We start from the raw sequence: 27,583 nt of genomic DNA, 5'->3' as shown, positions 1-27,583 counted from the left end.
CTAGTTTTCCACTATCGTGAATTTAATGGATTTAAAATACAAAGCAGAAGTGATCAGCTAAGTGCCCACAAAGTTTAAAATATCCCTTTTCTGGCCAGTCTAGCAGAAATGCTGTTTGAACAGAAAATCTGAAACCCCTACTGCTGACTTGCTAACGGACTACGTCAAGATGAGGAAACAGACAAAATGACAGCTTAGAAACATTATGAGACATCTTAGTTTAAAAATCCTTACAATTACTACTATATTCTGTAAGCCTGAGGCTATTTTGCAATTAAAGGAAAAGTACTAGAATTATAAAGTAAGTTTCGAAAATGCAGCTGCAACAATTGGTGAAATTATTTTTTTTCTAACTCATCTCAATCAAGAATGAACACTGAAGCTTAACAGTTGATTTAATTATGCAGTCATTTTTACTTTAAAATCATGCAAAGAGATTAAGAAAGGTTGTTTTAATAAAACAACCACATAGTTCTGATGAAACATTTAAAAGATGAAGGAATATTAATTTTGCATCTCTTTGTAGAAAAGTTATAGGCTATAAAAACAGAAGCTGAAACACCAGACTTTTCCTTATTGCACAAGTTTTACAAGCCTTTTGGCTAACAGATTAGGGGTTATGAATTATATGAAAGAATTCCAGTTTGTACTCAGACAAATTGAATATTTATGCTAGTTATGATTCAGCATTAATAGTATATTAATAGTACAAACCAAATGAAATCCACCCTTATTTCCTGATCTATACCCATTAGTCAGCAGCGAATTGAAAACAAATGGATGTGATCACGGGAAATCAAGAGCTTCTGAGATTTAAAAGGTTATTCTGATAACTGACATTTTTACAATACCTGGCTGAACATCAGCTGAATTTTACAATTAACAGTATTCATATTAAAAAAAAAAAAAAATTCCGAACCAAAGCTGTGGCCAGCTTTCCCATGTTTAAGTATCTAAATTACAAACACAAATTTGTTACTTTACCTTGCTAATTTCAGGCATAAATTTCTACTATTATCCTGTGCCTCAAAAAGAAAGCTCACTCACATATAAGTAAATGCACTGTTCTTTCAAATTTAAATTCATAGTGTTTGCCTATTTGAGATAAAAAATATCTTCTTAACAGATTGCTTAAAAGATGTTGCTACTTGTAATATAGGTGTGTGCATATATTTTCCTCCTCTTAACGTTCCTGTATTTGTGTTCAGCAAAAACTGCTGCTGAACTTCCTAACATATTAATATAAACTTTTATATACTCACATTTGTATACATTTATGACATTAAAATTATCTCCAAATAATGTTATGTGTGTATTTTATATAATGTAGACAAGCGTGCATATGTTTTATATATATATATAAGAGATATAAACTTGAACCAGGAAAATAATATAAACAAGTGCAGTACATGATTATGCATAACACCATCAAGAAATTTAATAGTTTAAAGTTACAGCACTTTACCTGGAATAGCTGAGGCAAAGCTTTCACAGTGAGACAGAACCATATTCCCAGCTTGCATGGAAGTAAGTCATGCCACTGTGGTTTGTCCAGTGCTCTACAGTCAAACAAAATCACAAGGTTTTTCCGCTATTACTACACAATTTCAGAACTCTCCCAAAAATTTCAGAACCCTTCCACTACCCTTTAAAATGATTAGCACTTGTCAATTCATAAGAAAATGCTTAACTACATAACACAAAAGATATGTTCTGAATATTTATTTCAAAATACTTAACACAACGACCAAATCTAATCATCTCTGTGTTTCAGCATCTTGAAAGGCTTTTCTTCCAAGAAAATAAATTCATAAGCCACATAATCACTTGAGTTTAAAAAAAAAAAAAAGAAAGCAAAAAAAAAGCTCAAGCCTCAATCAAGTGTTCACAAGTGCTGACAACCAGATATGAAGACCGTAGCATAAACAAAACAATACATAAAAATTAATGCCATTTGCAGTTCACTGAAGCATTACTCACTGATGTCATCAGGAAAGACGACAGGCAGAATGGTCTCTGATCTCCATCCTGCATTGATCCAGTTCATGCCCCTGCTGTGTGAACTATTTAAACCCTTTATTTCTTTCTATGAATCAATAGAAGAAATAGTGGTATCTTTTGGAGTGTCCTGAAAGTCACTATTTCCCTATGCGTTTCTTAACTGAAAAATAGCATTATAAGCCTTCACCAACATGCTTGTTTTCAATTTAATCAGACAAAGGCATTAAATCAGACATGCATTAAAAAAAACCATAAAAACTCCTGATTTGTTATGGTGATAAATTAAAGCTTAAATAAATTAAAATTAAGAAATTTTAATCAGAAGCAAAAACCTTCAAAGACAGAAGAAGCTGTAAAATCTTCTAAAAAAAAACAACTTGGAGGAACAGCACCTTTCTACATACAAGACATCATTAATTCAGCCTTAGTATTTCCCTTACTGTTCATCTGTTGAATAAATACCACGTATTTGTTTATGGTATTAAAAACTGCATACGCAATGACACCGGGACACTTTATAGCAGAGATGAATGTTACAGATTTGTCTCCTGTACAAATACCTCAAAAATGCAAGAAGAAAATAAACAAAACTAGTAGCTGACAAAACGTTTTAAAATGCAGAAAACAAGTTTCTTCCCACCTTTCATTTTTTTCAGGAGCAGCAAGTTTTGCTTCATCACTTCTGCCTCCCGTTTTTTTCTTCTTCTCCCTCTTTTTTCTGCTAAGCAGTTCATCCTTGATGTAGAAAGAACTACAGTTACAGGTTATCATTAACATGTAAACCACAAATGTTACTGGGACTCTTCTGTGAAGGGTAAACATTAGAGTAGCATTTATGCAAATGTATCTAGGGGTCCTACATGATTAAGTAAAATGATCTATCTTAACAATAACTGTTGCCATGGCATCCAGTCTTTAAACACACATGAAGTCCAGTTCTGTCACTCATGTGTATCTCCATAGCAATCAAAGTTTTCTAAGAGGAGAAAGCATTCAACTTGCCTCCTTTCTCATTCATCAACTTCAATAATGCAATGGAAAATAAAAAAGTAAATAGATGCTAATGTATGAGTATTTTTCAAGTTATGCTTAGTTGTTTTTTTTTTCTAGTTTGATAAGTGCAATAGACTTTTATATGTAAAACCCCAAAATAATCCAACAGAAATTTGTTTGCGCTGCTGATCAATGTTAACAAAAACCCAAAACAAAACAAAAAAAAGCATTTAGCTAAGAACAAAGGCAAAGCAAGGATGACTTCTAAATGAATAAAAACTGGTTATTTTTAAGTAACGTTTAGGAAAGTCATAAAGATGACTACAGGAGCTTATGCCTGCATCAATAAATGACAGAAGAGCTTTTATTTTCCTCCTTTCTGCCAACCATAAACCTAAGAACCATCTCTTATCTACTACCAATTCTTTGTAATTCTTGGGTTTGGATTACTATTTCTGACACGTTGAATATCTCATTCTATATTTATTACCATTTTAAATGTAATAATTTTAAAATACAAAAAAATTCAAATTCAAAACAGGGGAAATGGTAGGGATCCCTATAATATGCAAACTTTAGCAGAGAACTCAACGCTAATAATTGAAGCAAGTTTGATTTATTACCAATACTTACCAGCTGTTTTTCCAGGTAGATTGACCAAACCACAGCATAATGACCCACTGTGAGTATAATGAACAAGAGTAATGCCAGCTCAGCATTGCTCATTTTTCTCACCCGCCTGTAGTAGAATACAGGCTGTCGCCAATCTGGTAGTCCATTGATCAGAATATCATCATACCTACAGTAGCAAATATAACAGGCTTTCATGGAGAGCTACAAACGAGACCAGCCCAACCATCCCATCATAAAGCAAAACAAACGGTAATGCACAGACTGCTCGAGCAAAGCGCGCACAAAAGCTCATTTAGCGGTTTCTTTCTGTAGTACAGCGGCATGCCCTCAGCCGAGCGCCGGGCGCGGAGCCGGGCACAAACTGAACCCACGCGGAAACGCGCTTTTTTTCACAGCCGGACGTAACCGCGCCGGCAGCGCAGCAGCCCCGCTCGGCCCGCCGCAGAAACGGCGCCGCGGGAAAGGCTAACGGCGCGGGCGGGAGGGGCGAGGAGCGAGGAGAAACGCCTCAACCACCATCGCCCCGTCCTCCTTTCCCAAATTAAAAGCACAAGTGGTGGGGGATGGGAGGATCGCCTGCGCTTTTGTTCCGCTCTGCGGCAGCGCCGCAGCCGCGGGCCGCGCTGGCAGCGCGCGGTCAGGAAAGCGCGGCCTGGGCGCGGGGCCACCCAGCTACGAGCTACGCGCACCGCGGCCCCGCCTCGCTCGCTGCTCGAAAAGCCGCCTCCGAAATCAATCTGTTCTAACGCCGCTTAATTTCGCCAACCCCGCCGTCTCTGCGGGAACCCTTTTTACGACGACTCGTCGGCTTTCCTCCTAACGAAATTCTCCAGGCATCTCTGTATGCCGGCAGCATCTTTTAATTACGGCGCGCCGACGCCATGGATCTGCCGAAGATGGAGCGCGGCCGTTCACGACCGCCCTCGTGCCACTCCGTACCTCCTCAGAGCAAAGTTTCCAACGCAGAGCCCTACGGTAAACCCACAACCTGAATGCGCTGGCGATGCACAACCTGTTCATCTGGAACCAAGTGCAACTCATTACACATTCTGATCACACCGTTTCCAGAATTAAATCTGCGCTGAAAGGCCTAATTTGGTGCAACACATTGACCAAAATATTTTAATTAAAAATATTCTGAGTTAGTTGCGGGCCTAATTACAGGAATAGAAATAGGGCCTATATTGTCATGCAGGTCAGTAGAACTCAGTAGTAGGTTTTTCTCAAGTAAATTGACCGATCCAGGAATAATAGCGCAGCTGCTAAACTGCCAGTCTTGACATGTAAATCAATTTAAATGCAACAACTGCACTAGCTACTTTGATAGTTATTAAATTGATACCTTGGAGATGTACTAAAAAAAAAAATCCACTGCCAAATTCTTTTTTTTTTTTTTTTAGGCAGAAAAAGAAGCAGTGGTTCTAAATAAAAAATACCCTTTAATTCGGCGCATCCAGAAAAGCTGACTTTGGATACAACATTTGCTCAAGCTGCCGAGCGTTGCTAGGCTCCTTCTGTGCAAAAGATTTAACGCTGCGAGATTCCGCAGTGCTTTAAGTACGTAAAACATGTATTGCAAAATTGCACCTTCCTTGGCAATGACGAGAGTACTAGGATTAATATCTATTAGCATAAATTTTGTTGTAACAACATTTTTGCTTTCCCAATAAGTTAGGAAGAGTTCATTAGTGCTGCCTTAACACAAACTCTCCGCTCAGATAAACTGCTTAGCAAGCAGTTTCAAAACTAAAACTTATTTTTGAAGAATATAGTAATGTTTTAGCATTTAAAAATAATAATGTATTTTCTAAAACATTCCATACTTTTATTCTAGAATAAAAACCAAATATTTTAGAATCAAAATCTCTTTTTAAAATTAGACTGATAAGACTATGCAAAATATGTTCTGCCGTTGACAGCTTCAGAGAAATAAATATACAAAAATCAAGAAAAAACAAATTGCTTTAATACTACTATAAATTTATTAAGCATTTGTTTCCTTGTACAATAGGAAATGTTAATTGAGGCACTGAAAATTTGTCCACAGATTTAAATAGGGTCCATATACGCTAATGGTTACAATCTCGTAATACTCAAACAGGGCTGGGAAAAAATGTTTGACAACTGCATTCTATTATAAACTATCTGTTAAGAAAAATAAATTAAGACAGCAGAGTCTCTTGCATTAAACACTTTAAACAGCACTCTGTATTTACTAGGCTGTGTCTGCTGTTCGGAACAACAGTCTCCAAGGATTAAGTCTCAGAATCAATGCTCTATTGATTTTACTATCAATGAGCATTATGGCTCACACGACTGGCCATTTTAAGGGAAGATCGCTTCTATTATAACCCACTTTTTATAATATATACTGTTAAAAGATAAATCACTGCTTTCAATAGTAATTAAGCTCTGTATTTGAAAAATAAGGATACCAATGATATTTAGGTTTTCAACTGGAAAATGATCCTACTGAAAGTCAGAAGTTTCCCTTAATTTTTAAATCTTCCCTTCCAAATTTAGGATGTGGTTTAATTAAAAGCAGGTTTCTCATTAAATGATTTATGTATGGAAATCTATATTAACTATGGAGGATAGTCAGCTAATCCGTGTGTAGAACTACACTCATAATTGAATTACAAAGCATTCTTCTTTTGGTGACGTATATTAATTGCTACTCTCGGCAAGAAAAATCAAACTGAAAAGAAAAACTGTATGTGCAGTACTTTTTCTCAGACCAATGCACGCAGAAAACAACAAATGTTCTGCACCGGATATGCTTATCCGTTATCTCTGACACGTAGCGGTCAGCAAACTGAAAAACCACAGAGCACCAGTACATGAACAAGACGACAAAAACACATTTATTAATATTTATTTATATAATACATGTTTATAGCTTACGTTGAATCTTTGCTTAATAACTCGGGATTCTGTGTTAGTACAGGAATCCAAGTCTTACAAGCAACCAACTGCACAAGTATTAAAATTCCATTCTGTTGTAAAGTTTCATTTTAGAGCTCTTTGTGGAATCAATTACATTGCAAGAAATATCCATTACCTGTTGTAGCTAATTACAGTATCATCTATTTTAATATAATTATAATTTACTCCTCCCTTTAACACAGCCACTGCATTTCATATTTCAAATTATTTCAGAGATCTGATATATTTCATATACTGTAAGCTTGAATTGATGAGATCTGCTCTGAGCTACAGGAATACTTCACTGATGTTTTTTTATTTGGGGGTTTTTCTCCTTGTTCTGTCAAAGACACCCAGTGCAACATCAGCCAGAACAATTTACACCTATGCATGCACACATATAATTATGATGAGAGCAAAGACAAACACCTTTCTTACTCTAAACAAGCATATCTTGATTCCTTTACAAATGCTTCTTCTAATCAAGTCCACATTGTTACAGAGAATAGGCCTTGTAGGTAAAAAGCTCCTTAAAATGGCAACAAACAAAGAAATTAAAATCTAGATTTTTGCCTAATTACAACTAATAACAACTAATGAGCCGTGCAAACTTCTCTGTGAATTAAAAATAATCCAAAAGGTAATAAAATATCATCATCGATTCTATTTACCAATAAGTGACTTAAAATATATTTCAGGAAATGAACCCACTTCTACATATCCTAAAGAAACTTTTCTGTAGAGATTCATATTCTCTGCAGTGTGCAGAAGGCATAAAACATTAAACAATGCTACATGAAACAATCTGCATGCACGTCTCATGTTAGAACACCAGGATGTTTTAATTATGCAGCAGTTAAAATGTGTAAGTGAAAAGCACTAGCATGGCAATATTATTATTGTATTCTATAGTACAGCTAATAGCATTAGAATACATCACAAACAGCTACGAACGTTTCTCAAAAAAAGCAAACTGAATTATAAAGTTCTATTAGGTACTTTTTTTTTTTTAATAGAAGAACAGCAATATTTTAAGAAAGGCTTCTGTCATCAGCTACAGCAAAAATCCACCGATAAACATAAAAACAGAAAGGCTCTAGAACAACGATTACATTTAGCTGGCCAACAGATCTGCCTTTCTGAACACCCTTTCTGTACACACACAAACAATTAACGTCTCTGACATTCACAGAGACATGGAGGAAGGGTTTCATTAGACAGAGTTCTATTGTTTAAAAACGGGTTTGTCGCTCGCTCACACAGGGCAGGTCCTTTTACTCCTATTTGTACCGTTTCTGCCCTCTGCGTACACACCAAGATCAGTGCTGGATTACATCACTTCTGAGATGAACAGCCAGAGGCAGGCAGGTACTGCAGGCATCCCCAAAAGGGGTCTGCAACTCACTCTTCTCAAGGCGATGTAATCTTGTACTCCAAACCATTTACACATCCCATTCCAAAGGGGTTCCCAGCTAAACTGCCAGAATGTGCCACCAACTAACTTGCAAGACCAACTCCCATCTCACCCCAGCAGGTCTTTGAGTTACTTTAGAAATAAAAACTAGCATGCTGGAAAGGGGGAAAAAAAAAATCAGGCAGAAAGCCTTGTTGCAGCAGACCCAAATAGCTGTCTCTGCAATTAGGATAAAAGTGAGTTGATAAGCCCTGAGACAAATGCTGCAGCATCCTGTGCGTGGGTATGAAGGTAAACTTCAAGCCTCTTCCCTTACAACAGATAACCAAATAACATTCCAAGTAGGAAAATGCCCAGAAGCATCCACTCTCTCCTTTCCTTTGCCATATGGCTGCAAGAAACAGATGAATTATCTTACAAGAGAAAGGCAGCTCTTAGCAAAATTACTTGAGGCTTGTTTCAAGGATATGAGGCAACAATTCCTTAAAGGAAAAAGGAGAAAATACTCTTCTCACAAGCTCAATGAGAGTTTACTATTAGACTGTGAAATAAAGCTAAGGAACAAATGCTTTCTGAAAGTAAAGAAACCATACACTATTGTTCACAGAATCAACCAAGGTTGGAAAAGATCTCTAAGATCATTTAGTTCACATTATTCCTAAATCGCAGAAGCACAAAACTGAAGGGACTTCTGGACTTCACCTCGTCCAACTTCCTGCTAAAGCAGATTCCCTACAGCAGGTCACACAGGAACGCATCCAGACAATTTCTGAAGATCTCTAGAGGAGACTCCACAACCTTTTTCAGCAGCCTGCTCCACTGCTCTGTCACCTTCACAGTAAGTAAGTTTTTCCTCACATTTGTATGGAACTTTGTATGTTCCAGTTTGCCTTTCCTATGCCTATTGCCCCTTGTTTTGTCACTGAGCACCACTGAAAAGAGCCTGGCTGCATCCACTTGACTTCTGCCCATCAGGTATTCATTTATATGCATTGATATCCCCTCCTGGAGTCTTCTCTTCTCCAGGCTGAACAGCCCCAGGTCTGTATTTTCACATAAGGGAGATGCTCCTGGCTTCCAATAATCCTTGTCACCCTCTGTTGGGATCTTTCCAGAAGTTCCCCATCTTTCTTGAACAGAGGAGCCCAAACTGGACACAGCACTCCAGATGTAGCCTTACTAGGGCAGAGCAGAGGGAGGAGGATCACCTCCCCCTGGACCTGCTGGCCACGTTATTTTTTAACGCACTCCAGGATACCACTGGCCTTCTTGGCCACAGAGGCACACTGCTGCTCAAAGCCAACCTGCTGCCCTCCAGGACATGCTGGTCCTTCTCTACAGAGCTCCACTCCAGCAGGTCAGCTCCTAACCTGTACTGATGCATGCAGTTATTCCTCCCAGGTGTAGGACTCTGTGTTTGTTCTTGTTCAAAGTCATTCACTTCCTCTCCACCCAACTCTTCAGCTTATCCTGCATATCATTTCCAAGAAATCTGACAGTAAATGCTATTTTATTCAACTATATTTATACTTAATCAGTGACAGAAGCAGGATCAACCACATGTCTGCACTGCAAACAAAAATACAACAGATATTGCTCCCTATGTGCAAAAGTTACTGATGATTAAATCAATATAAGCTGGAGCAATCCATTTCTGCTTTAACTTTTCATTATCTATTACTGTGCTATACTAATTAATAACATTTGCCCGAACAAGCTGTTTAAATTAATAACTTTCATAATGTATACAAGGCTTAAAAACAATTTTCATAAGCTACTTCACTCCTGTTCCATGAAAAAAGACACCATAACATCTGCAAGGTAATCCCAGTAGTTTCTGGCTGGAAACAAGATCCAGGTAAGTTCCAAAATATCACAAAGCAGACATATGCAAAGTTGCAAACAAAAAAGTGAGAAAATGTTTGGGACAACCAACTTTTCAACTACTCTGAAACCACTTAGCTAAAGACTATTTATTGTAACATTTTCTCGATTAGGACTTCACAAGAACAATCTCTGGTGAAAGGAGAAATGAAAAACCACCAATTTTCAAAAGTACTCCTCTGAAGTACATTTTCATGACACTTGATGAAAGGATCAAAGACTGTACTATGTGTACTATCAAACCAGGAGTCATGACAAGAAACCAAACACCCTTCAAGAAATGCCTCACAATCCTCAGCTTACACTTGTAAACCAGAAGATGGTTCACTAGAACGCCAACCTAAATGTACTTCTACAATGGCTCAATTTCCCTTATGATGATGAGCTCATTTGGACAGCCTCTTAAGAAGACAACAACAACAAAATCTTCCAGAAAAGCATAGCTTTTCAGTTTTCAGTCCTATCCCCTTCTCATACTTCTGGACCTGCTTTCAAAGCTGCAGGGACAATTATCAATTGTCAATAAAATACTGTATTCACATCAAAGTTTCAAATACCATAGACAACACATCTGAAAGAAAAGCAATACATTAAAGAGCAGAAAAAATGTTAAAGAAGGTATAAATTGAAGACAACCCCAAATATCACGCAAAGAAACTTTTCCTGGAACACTTGAGTGATGACTGACAGCTGAATCAAGAACTGTAAGTTCAACCACAGCTTTAATAAAACAGACAACAACATTTAACACAATCCAAAAAAGCGATACAGTTGAGAAATGTTAAAACAATGATTTGTTCCAAATACTGGGTGGTTCTTAAAGCTTTTAAAGGAGGATAATGAACATATCACACAAAAATACCTATCAGCTTTCCCTTTCAGCCCACAATCAGAAGAATCAGAAACTGAAATTATGCAAAAATCATCCAAATAGTTACATTTAAGACAAACAGGACTTCAGTTTATCACTGGCATAAATAAATATTTAGGAAACTGCAGATTAACTCACCTCTTCCTTCTTTCTTCATCCTTTAAAATCTCATAGATAGCCACCAACTACAACAAAAACACAAAAAGAAATACTTAATATTACTTTAGAATAGAGTTTGTAAAATATTAATAATAGTATCACGTTACATTTGCAAGAAAAAAAAAAGCTCTTTATTAGTTTTGTTTTCTCCTTACAGCACTATGAATGAGATTCCATGTGCAAATGAAACAGTGACATAATCATATATAAGCTGCCATCAGAGACACAAACAAGCAACTGAGACTTATGTCTCAGTTACAAACAAGGAAACAAACAACAACAAGCTATGTATCATTTGTTTCATCCAAAAGTTCTTCAAATTACGTAGCCAGTATTTAGTCATCAGCGTATGTTAAAGGCTGAACTAATGACAACAGTCTCGTGGTTTTGGTCTGTAAAGATTTAAAAAAAAAAAAAAAAAAAAAGATTCATTGTTCTTACTAAGACACCATTATTCTATAAAAATCTGATCCTATTTTCACAAAACTTATATAAGAAAACATTGCACTTACTTGCCTAAACTGTGTTTCTGCATTTTCATCTTTGTTCTTGTCTGGGTGTAAAATCAGTGAAAGCTTCCTATATGCTTTCCGAATATCTGCTGATGAAGCATCCTGCAACACGTAAAGAGAGCAAACTGTCAGAAACAATTCCCAGAACTTTGTTAGGAAACAAAGGCAGTCAAGACAGTGTAGGACATGAGGCAGTAACATTGGAGGAATCTAACCACCAAACCACACAACCAGCGAAACGATCACCGACTCCACGTCATCTTTCATCTCTACTTCCTTTGTTATTGGACGTTCATTACAACAATATTTGTCAACATTTTCTAACGCTTTCTTGCTTAATATCATATAATCATAGAATGGCCTGGGTTGAAAAGGACCACAATGTAGTAGTTCATGTAGTTTCATGTAGTTTCATGTAGTTTCAACCTCCCTGCTATGTGCAGGGTCGCCAACCAGCAGACCAGGCTGCTCAGAGCCACATCCAGCCTGGGCTTGAATGGCTCCAGGGATGGGTATCCAGTGCACCTATTGTACCACCTGGAAGTTCAAATAAAAGCTGAAAATTATCGCAACCAATATACCTTCGAGTCACCACTTCTGCAAACTACTGTGCTCAGCTTCCCAAACTTGGGACTTGCTATGAGCTCTTTCCTTACTAACATTTACATGAAATTCACCAGTGGGATTTGTATTCAACTATAGCTTCACCACCTGTAAAAACGTGCATTTTGCTAAAGGAGCTTCAAATTGCAATCCTGAGGCTGTTTTGTGGCACCGACATCATTCTGTATCTCGATGATAAACTGGCACACGTTTTGGGAGAAAAAATAAAATTCAGAACATAAAATGCATCAAATTAGCTGCACAATGCACAAATTTCTAAATTAATGACTGCCATGCAGTACACGCTATGAAGATATCCAGAAAAGGAAGATTCTGAGGGTTGTGATGTGTGGTATGTAAGTGTTACACTCATCAAAGATCCACAAAGCTCCAAATAGAAACAGAACTACTTGTATTCTATTACAAACATGTCAAAGGCAACATTTTAGAAATATTCTTCTGACAATTTTAATTTCTTGACTTTATACATATGTTGTTCCCAATATAGTCTCTCTCTCAAAATTACAGTGTCAACTGGGATTAAAAAAACACCAAAAAGACAGATCTGAATTGGCTGAGAGAGGAACAGAGCTGAAATAAGATAATAATTAATGCAATACTGTAATTAGCCTGTCAGGCTTTTTATTATAAATCATTATTTTCATTTTAAAAATTTCAGTTTTGTAGCACAAAGGTATAATAATGCCATACACCACTTTGGGCCAGGAGTGAACATTAAAGAAAGATTTGGGAGAAGAGAAGGGGAAAAGGAGAAAGTGGGGAAAAGTGCAGCATTTGAGAAAAATCAGCTATGAAATGATGCTTTGAGGAAATTGGTATTATCCCCTTATGTAAGACCAAAATTTTCATATCCCCTTCTCTATCCAAAGAAGGTGCTTTGATTACTCATAGGGAAGATTTCTCCTGAAATGACTGCATCTGCATTTCTTCATTTTCATATTTTCCAGCAGCTATTCCTATGGCACACAAAAGCTGAATTTGAGTGGGTTAAGTACCAGTTTGCTTCCTTCTCGATTACTGCAAACGAGTTGTTTCCAACTGATGCTATACGATAGGTTTATTTTTAACCATTGAAGGAAGACATGGTGATGAAATAGATGTTCTAAACACAAACTCACAAAACGCAGGTTAAACAGAATACATGAAATAAAGACAAAAACAAAACAGAAACAAATCTTTTAAAAATTTGAGATTGAGACCATGAAAACCTCAAGAAATGAGTCCCTCCAGACTGCGTGATAGAGACAGACCACAGCTTATTCCTTCTCTACTACATTCTTTGATGCACTTGGTATTATTTTTGGAACACGCTTGATAAACTGTGTAAAACCTGATTGAAGCATATTTTTAAGAGCTGTCTGGCAGTGTTCTTCCAACTACTTCAAACAACAGACAAGCAAAAAATTATGATATTTTCAGTTTTATCAGGACAATTTAAACTTGAATTTCATATAGGAGCAGCAAAATTTTCATGTTTTTATGCTTAAAGAAAGCAAGAGATCCCAAATCGACTTTGAAAAAGTGAAGTTGCTTAAACATGTATGTTGCTTCATCCTGAGAATAAGTATTTCTAGATTTACAGAAACAGATTATTCATCTTATTTACCAGAAATAACTGAAAGATTGTTTTGTTTGCCCTATCCTACCAACTCAGTCAGCCACCTCATAAAGCACATGGGCTCATCCTTAATACAAATATTAATACAAAATATAGTATTTCAATACTACTACAGCAAATAAACAAATCAAGAAATAGTTTACTGGTATAGTCTTAGCTAGGCTATGAAAGTGATCTTTATTAACATACCAGCTAATTGTAATTAAACCTTCAAAAGGTCAAAAAGGGGACAATAATAGCAATAAATGACTACAGTGTTGCTATAAATGATTTAATCACTATTGGCCCACATAAATTTCAGAAGTGGCAGTAAGACTGCCAGTTAACTGACTCTTTACAACATAAAGAAGGAAAATGTGTGTTTTGAAAATCAAGTTCCAAATGTGTTGTTAACGAGTGCTACCTATGGGTAAGGTTACCATCTTCAGAGAGGTTCCAGACCCATGAGGAGCTGTCCTGAACAGTCTTAGAGGTGCAAAGTGGAGTAATTTAATGAAAAGCCTCTCATCTCCACAGAGCTTCCTAGCAGCGTACAGCCCTAAATAGAATACAAAGAACAATTATTTTCAAGCTAATAAAGAAACATCTACCATATTGAAGTCAGCTGTTCTAACAGACTTTCACTTATAGCTGACTCTGTTGGCCACTTTCCGTAATGGCTGTGCAGCAAAATAGCAAATTAAAGAGTCAGCGCTTTCTAAGAGTAAGGTATTATTTCATATACTAGGCAAAAATCCAAAGACTAGGGAGAGAAAGCCAGGACCACACTGGTTTTGCTTGTTTTAAAGACAAAGCTGAGAAAAGAAGCAGAATGGCCTCATGTATATTTCTGATACCTCAATCTCAGTTACACCTAAGGAGAGAAAAGTAAGATCTGTATAGGCATATCATTTAATAGCAGTAGGAGCTGGTATTATTACAGATGGACAGAGACAGCATTAATCAGTTTCTCCGACTCTGTGCTTCAAGTTGGCATGTCATGCCACTGATACAGCCAGATGAGTCTGCCACACTGCCTCTCTCACGTGGAAACAAACATCAGAAGCACAGCCCTATTCCTCAGTAACTATCCTGTGACAGCAACATTGCCCCGTAAGACTCCCAGAGCTGATCACCTCTTTATGATCCTGCTTCTGCTTAATGGATCTTACCCCACAACTTTTCCACAACACATAATTTCACTTCAGGAGGAAAAAAGCAACACTCTACCATGCATACATACTTTGGGGGGGGGGAAAAAGAAAAAAAAAAAAAAAGAAGAAAGAAAAGATAATGCAAAATGAATGCTCTAACCTGAACCAAAAGCCACTGTAGTTGCCAGCTGAGCAGCTGGAAAGCACACAGACAAATCAAAACAGAAAAGACATTTTATGCTAGAATTAGTTCTCAGAAATACAAAACAAATCTATATTTTGTTAGGTTACAGACTGGCCTCATATATGTGGAAATACATGCAAGTATTCTTGAGGGAAGGTTTTAGTTGCTAGTGCTATACTGAACAAGTAGAGTTAATCAGGTGTTTAGGTACAAGACTTCTAGGACGAATTTGAAAGTTCACCTTTCAAACATTTTAGCATAAGCCTTTCACTACAACCAAGTATTTTAACCCAGAAACAAGCGAAGCATTTGAAGGAATCAACAGTATGCCAAAAAAGTTGAAGGCATATTGAAGGAATTCTGTTGGAATTCACATCGCCTTTTTAAAAGGTGACATACATCAGATTCCCAGGGTAGGGGAGAAGAGGAAATATTCTTCTCCCCTACTTATGCCATTTACTTTTAGCAGCTTCTTCTGTTCAGACAATTAAAACACATATTACTAAAATTTTTTTCACTCTGCATCATTTCCAGATTACCCAGTATTATCAGGAAAAAGTACATAATTAGACTACAAATAAGATATGGGCAAATTAAGAATGAATTTTTTTTTTATCATAACTGATAACAGATCAAAAATAATGGAAATTTGCTTTCTGTATTTTGTATTACGTATTATATAAGATACATAAAAGTTAGAAGATATAAACCTGATCTCAACAGTCTATATTAATTTAATTCGGAGCCTCACCTGCAGAGTTCACTTCCACCTTCATGTGTAGAAAAACTGGTATAGAGCTCTGCAGCTCTGTATTACCCCCCACTGCCTTCCATGCCTAATGTAACTATGATTACTAATGAAGCTTCAAAGAAAAAAAAAAGCCTCATTGTGGTCCCAAGACAATTCTTGAACACATAACGTATCAGATATTGCCATAGGCAAACAATGATTGGGTCAAGGGGAAAAAAATAATCAATGTCTACATAGTTTTCACTTACTAACATATACAATTCAAAACCTAAATTGTTCCCTTGAGTGCAATGCAGTTACTGAACAAGACTTAGTTACTTACAATTTAGCAACTGCCTCTAACACAGCAAACATGCTCATTTCATCTTAGGTTTTAAATATGCCCGCTGATGCCTTCAAATAGTTGGCATTACTTTTGTGAGCGATGGGGAGGCAGTGGTCCAGAGGACAAGCATGCTGGCAGAAGTCACTTTGCTACTGACCTGCTGTTTGCCCAATCACTTAATGAGTGTTAACGGTTTACGGGCTGGTTCGGCCCAGTTCTGTGAGTAGCGGGGCAGAGGGATTTGCAAAAATCTGCGCCTCTGGGAAAGGGAAACAGGAGACCCCAAAATAATTAAAAACAGCAGCGACGATCTGAGGAGAAACAAGCTAATTTACTAAATATGGTATCAGAATGCAAGATAACACACTATAATACAATATAATTAGAATTGAAGCTAATAAATCAAATGTAATGAGAATGTCCGAAAGGTGGATAGGCCTCACCGTAACACTGAGGTGAGACGCGCAGCCTGGTTGAGCAGCAGGGAGAAGAGCCTGATGAAGAAGAGCAGTCAGATGACCTACCAAGGCCTTATATCTGTTCCCCACGAGCAGAAATGATAACAACACAGCGAACAGTCTTCTGGGGAATGCAGGTCTCTTCTGGGACATTACTGGAGCATTAACACTTTAAATTTCAGTGCACTACATGATGTTATGATGTGGAATACCGGTAACCAAAAATCATAAACCCATGACAATGAGCTATTACAGAATGGCACCAGGGCATCTACTTCATTGCCGTGCTGCTGAATAACTGTAGAATTTTCAGCAACATGAACTACTGGAGCTATAAGGCAGTCCAAAATGATGACTGTACAGAGCACCACGTAAATGTATCTGTAACGTGAAATGCTGTACCTATAAATGCCCTCAGGAGAGGCAGGAATGAGACAAAACATATCTTTTTTAGGCTCCGTGAATTATAAATCTATTGATTCCTTGGTTTGTTTTATTTTAAATTAAAGAGCAATTAAAATGCATACAGCTCCTTCAGTACCATTTTCCATTCAGAATCTGCACGTAGAAGAAAGGGTGTAAGTCCCATTTGGTAACCATTAAGAATACAAGCTGAATGGCACAGAAAAAGAAACAAAAAGTAAGCCTAGTAAACACAACATTTAATTTTTTTTTTAGTGAACCTGCAGGACACACAGACAGTCCCACCAAAACCCACAGCACAAACCAGAGCAGATGACCACACAGAAGCTACAGCTGACTGCTGAACATGAGATCACCACCACAGCCTTCCACCCAGTTTCCATGTGAGGCCTGCAGAAAGCTGCACAACCTTCGTTCAATTAGAAAGAAGCTCAATAAAAATAAAGGGTGAAGACACTCCTCTTTTTCAAGGATGTAAATTGAGTTCAACCCATGTTTGCTGCTTCGCTGCAGATGGCTGCTCCAAGCACACCCAGGGAGGAGGAGGTATTTGCTCTGCTGCAGAAGGGGCCATGCATCTCTCAACATTCCATTGATTTAAACAGAATAACAGCACAGCAGGGAAATATGTAAGAACCAAAAATAATGCTAAAATGGCGTTTTAATGCTTTTTTATTTTGCTAAGTTTTAAAGCAATTCATGAAATGAAAATGAATACAAACCAGCACAATGTATTCCTGTAGGCTTCTGATAACTGGCACAATCCCTTAACTGGCATGCTTGTTTCCAGGGGAGTGTGTCAGATGAAAGAAGACTCTGTTTTCAGCCTAGCATGCCAAATGAATGAAAATTCTGCTGCCTCATGCTTGAAAAACAGAAAAAAAGAATGTTCTCTTCAGCACATGTGCACAATTACACATGCTTAGCTTTTCTTGATCATTCTGAACAACATTGTTTATATGTCATTTCTTTTTCTGCTGCTGAAATTCTTTCAGCTTTCTAACTTTTTACTTAGGTTTTCAGCAATTGATTATTTAGATGTGAAAAATCAAGAGAACATTGTCCTGTATAGCTGTGCTGTAAGGTATGATTTAACATGAGCTTTGCATCTGAGATGCACAGAACACACACTAATTCTGTCAGAACATTTTTAGAATTATTCCTCCAAATTCAGAATGGAGAAAAAGCTCCCAAACAATAACTGAGGACATAATTCAAGCCAAAACAAACTAATCTGAAATTCTGATGTTGTTAGGGGTTATTTTCTTCTAAGTTTTCTTTCTGGGAGCTCAAAAGGAAGGAATAAGTAAGTACCTTTCATTTATTTCACTTTTTTTTTTTTTTTTCCTGGGAATGCTGTTATGTATTTATTGTTTTATATACTTATTGTTTGTATATTGATGCAATGTTGTCTGTATGTTTGCACAGTAAGACTGCTGCTTTTACAGCCCAAGTGGGCAGGGAAAGCAAAGCACACTGTCTCCTGCAGAGCATTTCTTGCTCAATGCCTTTTGCTACAGCAAAGACGCTGTGCTGTGCTCACACAGCTGTGGAGCACCGCTGTACAGCAATGAAGATTTTTGGGTATTGGATCTGACAAGTTCCAACCCCTCCTTCTATGTAATACCCAAAATATGCTGCCGCTTGATTGTTTATACAGTTTTCATGCTACATTTCAGCTTTAGTATGTTTCTAAGTATGTAAGGAATTAAAGGAAATCAGAATCAGCAAAGCTACACCCATACATGGCCTTTCTCTCCTCTCTTCTCCTCCACTCACTTATCCCGTTCCCATCACGATCTGCCAGCAGAACTGGCACAACTGACTTGTACTCTCCTACACATCTCTATCCCTTCAAATGACAGCTTCCCAGACCTCAATTTAAGCATAAATTTTGAAGGGATATTACTAACAACCACGGACTTAAATGATTACGGTCTTATAGGAAAAAAAAAGAAGACCAAAATAAATTAAAAAATAGCACATACACACACAGCTCTGGCTACTTTCTCATTGCTGAACTCGCATGCCACCTGAGTTGCTGCTACTTTCGTGCCTGTATCTTTAATTGACTTGTATGCTCGATAACAATGTAAAAACTTCTTATAGTTTTGAAAAGTGATTATAAACAACTTCCGATTCTGATGACCAAAAAAATGAGGAGAGAAAGTCCACATGAGAAACAGGACATAGGATATGTGGCCAAAAAAATTATAAAGCCATACAAGAACCCATTCGAGAATGTTTATTTCTAACACAGAAGCTGTTAAAATCTGCCCTCTGCCTTACGCATCAGCACGGCACTGACATGGTGAGTAAATCCCCACAGACATCTACTTTCAAAATAAACGTCACCTATTTGTTAGTAACTTCCTCAGCTCCGTCAGCTGGGAAGGACACTAATTCATATGCCCATACATCCGTCATACATGTATTGTCACATCCATGCAAGGATGCCAATTTAAAAACTCACGTAAACAAACGTACCTCCCCAGCTGTCCTCAATGTTTAAACAGTGCTCCAATTTATATTTTCCATTGTTGCTCAGTTCCACAGTTCATTTTAAGAGCAGGTAAATAAAAGCTGCTACCCAAACTGGGAATGAATAGACAGTGATCATTTTCTTAATTTAGTACTGGTTTTAACACATGACACTTTTTAACCAACTGACAAAAACACAGCTAACGTGAAACCAGGGTGCAAAGGAAGTTGGAAAGAAAAAACCCATACCTTGCACAGTTAACTATCCTATCAAAAACAAAAAGATGTATCAAATAAGATGCTGGGAGCTCTATCCCAGATCCACCAATACTCAGCATTTCAACTGTCAAGCTGAGTTGCAGAATCACTGTTAAACCAGCTAACACCAGCCTTTGAAACCTGAAAAGATTCTGTTGAACAGAATTATGCTTTTTTAAAGATCTTGACAAATTGCAGAATTGCTCTAGAAGTTTCCTAAGGGAAAGACTAACGGACCACATGTGGACAGAAATCACCAACCACACCAGGGCAGGACGGCACAAGGCGGCTGGGCAGAATGACGGCCCCTCACAGCCAGTGGCACACCGCTGCCTGCCCGAGCAGCCCAGCACAGCTGTGACACCAACTGCACGATGCCCAGCAGCTGCCCCATATCGTCTCTAAGCAGCAGCAGCCGAATAATGGCAAAAGCAACTCAGGTTAGACGCGCTGCAAATCTCCCAGCAGCACTGTTAGCTCACTGCAGCTTGGGCCGACAAAGCCTCCATGGTGGGCCGATCTCGCACACATTCATCAGGCGTGACTCAGCTTTAATTGGTTCTGTCACAGCAGGGTACAGTAGATCACTAACATTCCTGTACTTTAGGATTCAAATATTCCTTTGATGATCAATTTAATCATTACACTGACAATATTCCAACTGGATTTATGGTATCTGTTTAAAGGGACTGAGCTGGCAGACAGCACTTTTGCCACACTGAAGGTGACAGCTCCTGCCAGAAGGTGCTGAGATTTTCACAGCATTTCAGAGGTCACTGAAAGGAGCAGCAGCAGTACCAGGAGGTGCCAGGAAGCACTCCTGTCCAATGAGCGGGAACCCCGGTGAGCCCTGCTCCATGACTGGGACCACAAGGCAGTACTCTTATTTTTCCTGTTACAGACCAGTTACTCTAAATTACTACAAGAATCATCCCGTAGAAGGTGTTCACTAATATGCCATCCTTACATCCTTACAGTTTAGAAGACTTTTTCCATCAGTTATCAACTGTAAGACTAGCAAAGCACCATGAACAGCCACCATCAGCACAGTTTCCTTGGGAAGGCCAAAAGGAAAGTAGTTCTAAGCCAGGTGAAGTTTAAAAAGCAGACAGGAAATTCAACAAACAGCATAAATATTTTAAGCCAAATGAAACTATTCATTTAAAATTGCTCTGTATTTGGTGTATTTCAAATACATGTTTAATTTCTGCAGCAAAAACATCTAAATGAGGATATGGTTGAGATACTGTAGCAAACCATATCCAAGCAAAGTGGACTTTGAGGGGCACCTCTCTCAAAATGCTTCATGTTTTAAAGTAATATTTTAAAACCCTGATTAAACTATTTCCTATTGTTTAGCCAGTTTCTGTACCATACTATCATACTGCTGTAGCAGCTATTTCACAGAAATTTCACAGCTATTTTTCTTAGTTTAGAAACAGCTAAAATGGTCCCCTGAACTTGAGTTTTGAGATCTCAGTGTAACTCTGTCTGCAGTCTTCTACTGGCATATTTGTCCTTCCAGAGTGTGGAGAAGACAGGAAGAATTTAAAAACCTTCTTGATCTCATTATCTGCTACAAAATACATATTTGGTTTGGGTAAATCCTTAATAACTTTCTCCAGAAAACAACCTTAGCTAAATGAAAGGCATAAGAAAGCAACCAGACTACGAAGGTCTCATGTGTGGTTACCTTTTCCTCAAGTAATATCATATTACTAGCATGTTTCTCTCCTCTCTCTCTCAGAAAAATAATTGTTTCACCATTTATTTTCAGTGCACAGCAAATGTCTACTGATTTCAAGACCACAAATAAGTAAATAGAATAACAGAGGGTTTTTTCTCTTTTTCCTCATTAAACCAACTGATCAGAAAGGGCAAAATGCTGCATATTTTCAAACAAAGGCGTCTCATCACAGACTGTGTTAAAGTAACTTTGAGATTACATAGAATATGAACACCTCCGAAAGCCCTAAAAGACATTCAGAAACAGGTATTAATTTACTCAAGATGTATTTGGGTGGGTTTTTTCCTTCTTCCTACCCTCCCCCTCCCAAACACATTGCTTTAAATAGCCAGGTTTATAAATAACTACCAGCAGCATTTATCAATCTCCTTCCATCTTTATTTAGACTACTTACTACCAAACTAGTAAGGATTTAGCCCTACCCACCATGTAAAGGAGTCACATAATGATCCCTTTATACTCATTAACTACCATTTTAATGAGCTATTACTACCTCGGGACTCAGAAGACCTCAGGGAGGTTGTAACATGCCACTACCCATATAGTAATTCACTGCTGAGTTAGTACATGGCCTCCTTGAAAGAATACAGGAATGCCCTCCATCACTTGCTGTAGTACAGATGCCACTGTCAGCAAAATTCCTGTATGTAAGGCACAACCCAGACTAAAACCTAATGAAAAACGTCTCAGTTAAACTCCAATAAGCTTAACAGATTACCCATTACTACAGCCCACACTTTATTGGAAGTAACCACCCTCCTAACAGCAAGCTGAAAGCCGGAGTGCTGCCCAACAGCACCACCTCAGTCTGCTGAAAAGAGGAGCACACCTGATTAAGGCACAAGGCAGAGGACATGGCATCCCAAATGACTATTCACTAAACCTGACAGAGGCTTGATGAGCCATAAATTAACCAACAGATATTCAAAGGAATCTGAATAAAGAAATCAAGTTTACCATCAGGAACTACCAATTAAAATTCATGCACAATGAAGTTATGTACAACTGAAAGGTACACTAAAATGGAATTGAAAAAAATCTCGCCTATATTTAAAAAAAAAAAAAAAAAAAAAAAAAAAAGGCATACATACGCCATGATTTGTGAAGGAACTGACTTGAAGACAGCCCTTCCTGTTCAGTAGTAACTTAATACGGTAAAGTGGGACTATGGTCACTAAGAAAGCCTACCTGACATTATCTGTAGTGAGAAGGAGCCAAACCACTCTGAAGGAAGATGGTTGCCTCCTAGACGTTATGGCTGCTGTGGGCAGAAACTGCTACACAGCAGCATGCTGGTCCCTGAAATGCCCTGCTTTTTTGGTTGAAGTGTTTGCAGTGAACCCAAATGAGAAGCAGAAAGTCGCACGTGCCCAAATGTGAAGCAGAACGATCACCTCTCTGCTTCCATAAAACCACTCCTTGCAAGCAGTTACTGCTCTTCTCCTGCGCTACCTTGGAGGCACCCCGTTTGCTGCAGGAAAGGATCGCCTATCCATAAGCATCTCCCCTTCAGTCTGCAAGAGCCAGGAGAACAAAACAGAACCAAAGGCTCTGCTCATGCAGGGAGCCCCTTTACAGCAGGCCAGTGCCGCTGTGACAGCAGCACTGTGAGGCTGCAGCTGAACCACGTGCTGACATCCCAGACAGGTCCGGAGGAGGCAGTGGGCAAGGATATATAAACGGCAGAAGCTGAGAGGATCAGTGCAGAGGAAACACTTCCTTGTCTATTTGAAAGTGTTTTCCAGTGCAACACACAGCCTCAACGCTGCAGCACCTATATGAGCACACATGCACCAGCTCCTCTCATTCTTAAAAAATAATACCACCACAGCAAGCCTTCTGCTGAGAAGCACTGTCACAGGGATGAGAGACAAAACAATAGTTCTCACTCTCTGAAGTCACAAGCAATGGAGCAGACAGGGCTGTCTTTCAGCCAGTGACAGGGAAAACCAGTGTTCACCCACAGAGTCCCATCCTTGGGTCATGATGGGAGATACAAAGTTGGACAGCTGAAAGGAATACATTTGTGTGCTCCATCTCCAGTTTCATCTCCTCACAATCAGAAGCAAGAAGCAGATAGGAAAAATTCTCCCCTGGCTCCCGTAGACTCTGGCTGGCTCCTCACCCTGCAACAGCTACAGCCAACGCAGGAACCACAGAGGGGGCTGACCCAAGCCAGCAGCAAGACAGACTGCAAAAGGAGGAAAGATCCAAATAAAAGGGAAAAGCATGCATTCTTCCATGCCTATGGAAAAGAGGAATTAACAGTTGAGTGAGTAGCAATAAAAACTTGGCACAGGTTGCATCTCATTAACTACGCTACCAGAAATCTCTTTCAGCCAACTGACTACAGAAGATAGTGACTATTACTAATTCATTTACTTGCCTCTCAACATAGGATTACAGGATTATCAGCATTAAAGATAACAGTGAAAGTTGGGAGATAAAACTCTGATCCCACAGTCTCTGGTAGAAACACTGATAAACTGAGCATTTTGAAACCAAAAGCCATAGGAAAAGTTTTGCTTCATTTAAGTCCTGTGGCCATAAAGATACAGTACAACATCCCCTACATTTATAAACAGAAAGTCAAGTCTTAAAGAAGGATCAGCAGACAAGCAAGAACATTTAGTGAGCAACTTCTGTCATGGGTGGGGAAGAAAAATGAAACTGCAGGTCTGCAAGCTGCTGCTGGAAACAAAAAAAGGTGTGTTCCTGACAATCTTACGAATATAAGCCAAAGCCACATTCCCCTCTATCGCATAACCTCAGCGATTTGGATGGAGTTGAATCCAAGAAATTGCATCAGCCAGATGCAATTTCTTCCTTTGTAACTCGCTGGGGTGGGGAAGACCTTTTCAGATGTAAACAAAAATAGTAATAATTTCAAAAATAGCGGTGGCAGAAATACTGCAAAACTATTTCTGAAAGTCATAGTTAAGTACCACTGACCAAAATAAAAGAAACATCTGCTGTAGGGCAATGAAACTGCGGAAACAGGAAGAAAGGAAGGAGGGAACTAACATGAGTCTGTTTCCTTACTCAGCTTGCCTCTATCCACCAGTGCCAAACATACCCTGAAATCTCATATATGAGAGCTCATACATGACACAGACAGAAATGGGTATTGGAGGTCCCTTGCAGCTAGCTCCCTGCAGCCTCTCCTCTTGCCATACCCCAGTTCTGAGCACTGCACAGAAGATGAGCGCCTGCCCAGGGGGAACTATTCAGTGCTGTTCCGCACACATTTGCCCATGTGTGGCCTCATCTGCCTGTCACCACGTGCTATTCAAACATGTTCTGAAGACGTGGTTATTTGTTTTGAAGCCCATCACAATGGTACCACAGTTCATCAATAGCATCATTCACCTCTGTGGTATCTTTAGGATAAGCATGCATTACTGTCTTTTTTTTTTTTTTTTTTTTGGATTGCAAAATGAGGCACAGCTATCTCGGGTGCTAATTTTATCACAGACAGGATCCTTCCGAGTGCTTACTATCAAACAGCATTCCACACTTTCAGGACAGACTTTAATCGACTTCAGCAGCAAGCGCTCGCTATTTCTGTGCAGAAGCCCCCAGTATCTCAAATTATGCAATCAGAATTGCAGAGCACTCAAATCAATTAGTCACCACTTGGGAAAAGTTCCGTTTAAACGACTTGCCTGGCATCACATAGGAATTCTGTGGCAGAGAGAGGAACAGAATCCTGTCCTCAGGGGCACTTTCCAACTGACTGCTTTATCCATGGAACCCTTCTTCCCGCAATCTTCTCCCCTGCCCTATCCACACCCTCAGCACCTACAGGTTACAGTTTTGCAGACAACGACCTCTTTCAGCACAGCCTGAAGCTGCAGCAGGGCCAGATCTCTCCCTGCGCCTGAATAAATAAAGACTGTAGGATATAATGTAGTGAATTTAAAATCATCACAATGAGCAAGTACAAAGAAACCAAATTATGACTGGAGACATTCTGAAAACCGACATTCTGTATTCCCAGAAATTTGTCAAAACCTTTAGAAGTGGCACTACAGTACAGGACTTTTTGTAAGGCTGTTGCAGGAAATAGTTGAAAAATAAATAGATTTAAAAAAAAAAAAAAAGTCCAACCTGTGCATAAGCAGCATGAACATGCTTTATAAAACCAACTTAAGTGCAACAGTGGTTTTTCTCCCCTGCAATAAGCCCATGCTCTCTGAAGAATCACTTTGACTCTAAAAGGCTCCACGCAACTCCAGGACAGCCTGGCTAGCCATCAGCATGACATTCCAACCTGCACATCTTCAGAAAAACCTAATGGAGACGGGCTTACTCCTGAGCACAACAGAGATGTGTGCTCAGGCAGCACCTGCACAGCACGTCTCAGGGGCAGCGAGCCACCAGCCAGCCTTTAGGGCAGTGCACACAGCAGATCAGCATCAGGTGAGGCCAGGTGTGGGTGGGTGATCCTCCTGCAGGGCTGGCTGTGCTCTGCCTCCAAAGCCCCAGAAGCATTTCCCGGGCACGTTCTGTGAGGCATATGTATTTTTATCGTCTCAGACAAAGAAGGACAAGAACGAGCACCTTGCAAAATCTCTCAAGTATAATGAAAGTAATGAGATTCTAAAAATAATGGCAGCCACACGAGAAACAGGCTCAGCTTTTTAATTACCAATTTCGTTAAGGTGCAACGGAGCTCTTTGTTAATAATTCGGTATTACTGCTCCACACGTGAGCGCACTCCAGAAGTACAAATGAAGACATCTACTTTCAGACCGCTATTTTTTATCAGAAGTACCAGGAATCTTGTCAAAATAGAAATGGAGGCACGCTGCATCGCACATAACCCTGCAGTGCTGCACTGCTGTGAAGGGCTGGGCAGCACGAAGCAGCACAAGGCGTACTGCTGTACCTTTGTATCACCCGCACCTCGTTTTATTGTCGCATTTGAAATACAGCATTTGTGTAAGAATTAAAAAGCCTCACGTACTGAGAAGACAATCTCTGACAAGCCAAATATACATGAAAAATTTAAGTATTTGATTTAAAAAAAAAAAAAATAAAAGGAAAAAAGGAAGAAAGAAAATGTTAAGAATGTACCATATTTGTAGTTGTGCTTCTGAAACACGATTTCACGGTGTTTATATTGGACGGAGTTTTCCTGTACTATACAGAAGAATAACTTAAAATAAAAACTGACGCTATTCCCACATGGATCAATCGAAATTTGCATGAAATTAAAGCAGTATTTTACATACGAACGTGGCAATTGTGCATTTTTCTAGGAATCCCAGGACTCACACCCATACTTACATACAGTCAGGTACGGCTGCTGCAGAACCACATGGACAATCATAGCCCCAGATTGATGGCAGGCACAGAGCTCTGATCCATCAGTATTTACAGACCTTGATTCAGACTGAAATACCCGTAAGATGGAAAATTCAAGGCATCTTTACTAGCAAGACAATTTTACATATGGAGAACAGTTTATTTTACCCAAGAAAAATCTTTCTGTTAATATTTGATCTCGAGCTGCAGAAGAGAGCTCCATTTGTAACGGATTCTTAACATAGCAAATATTCCCTGAAAAACTGCAATGAGGGCAATTTCCATAATCATCCCAGATGGACTTTACAAACATGTATACATATATCCTATAATGTTTTCTACCTGAGAGACCTTACACGAGTACCCTTTTTTCAAACAAGTCTGCATTGCCACTCGTCTCTTTTCAACTAATAACCCTCAATGACACCAAGCAGGGGGAGGGGGGCAACTATCAGAAATGGGGGAATGACCAAAGGGATATTGTCCATCAGGGTGCGTGACAACTGGAACATTTCTTATTTCTCTATCAGTGTTTGTACCAACTGAGTGAAAATGAAAACATTTTTCGAAGACAAATATTCAGTTTAATCTTCCAGTAAAACCTGATACGAAAAAAAGAGAAAGCTTTAGTGGTAAGGAAAAAAAAAAAAACAAAAAAAAAAAACAAGGAAATTTCTTCCTTGCTTTCTTCACTGAAAAGGTCTCTGGAATTCTTTAATTGGTCTGAAATTTAGGGAAACAACAAATAAAGGCACACAAACAGAATGTGGCTGCTGGCTGCATGAATGTGCTGCAGCACAATGAAATTAAAATTCTGAAGTGCTCTCACGGTAAACCAAAACAAAAACCTGTAGAGTTAATTCTACCAGCAATTCTAAG

At 38.8% G+C, this 27,583-nt stretch overlaps 1 protein-coding gene across 1 annotated transcript in view; it reads right to left on the bottom strand.

Moving 5' to 3' along the window:
- Positions 1-27,583, bottom strand: part of DNAJC1 (DnaJ heat shock protein family (Hsp40) member C1) — a 93,502-nt gene that overhangs the window by 48,943 nt on the left and 16,976 nt on the right. The window contains exons 2-6 of the mRNA XM_048950840.1: positions 11,393-11,494; positions 10,860-10,906; positions 3,628-3,793; positions 2,642-2,736; positions 1,466-1,559 (exon numbers count right to left, since the gene is read on the bottom strand). Of these exons, the coding sequence (XP_048806797.1) occupies positions 1,466-1,559; positions 2,642-2,736; positions 3,628-3,793; positions 10,860-10,906; positions 11,393-11,494 (504 nt within the window). The remainder of the gene's footprint in view (positions 1-1,465; positions 1,560-2,641; positions 2,737-3,627; positions 3,794-10,859; positions 10,907-11,392; positions 11,495-27,583) is intronic.

The sequence above is a fragment of the Lagopus muta genome, chromosome 7 (assembly GCF_023343835.1).
Source record: "Lagopus muta isolate bLagMut1 chromosome 7, bLagMut1 primary, whole genome shotgun sequence".
Taxonomy (NCBI): Eukaryota; Metazoa; Chordata; class Aves; order Galliformes; family Phasianidae; genus Lagopus; species Lagopus muta.
This window is presented reverse-complemented; position numbering and strand designations above follow the sequence as displayed.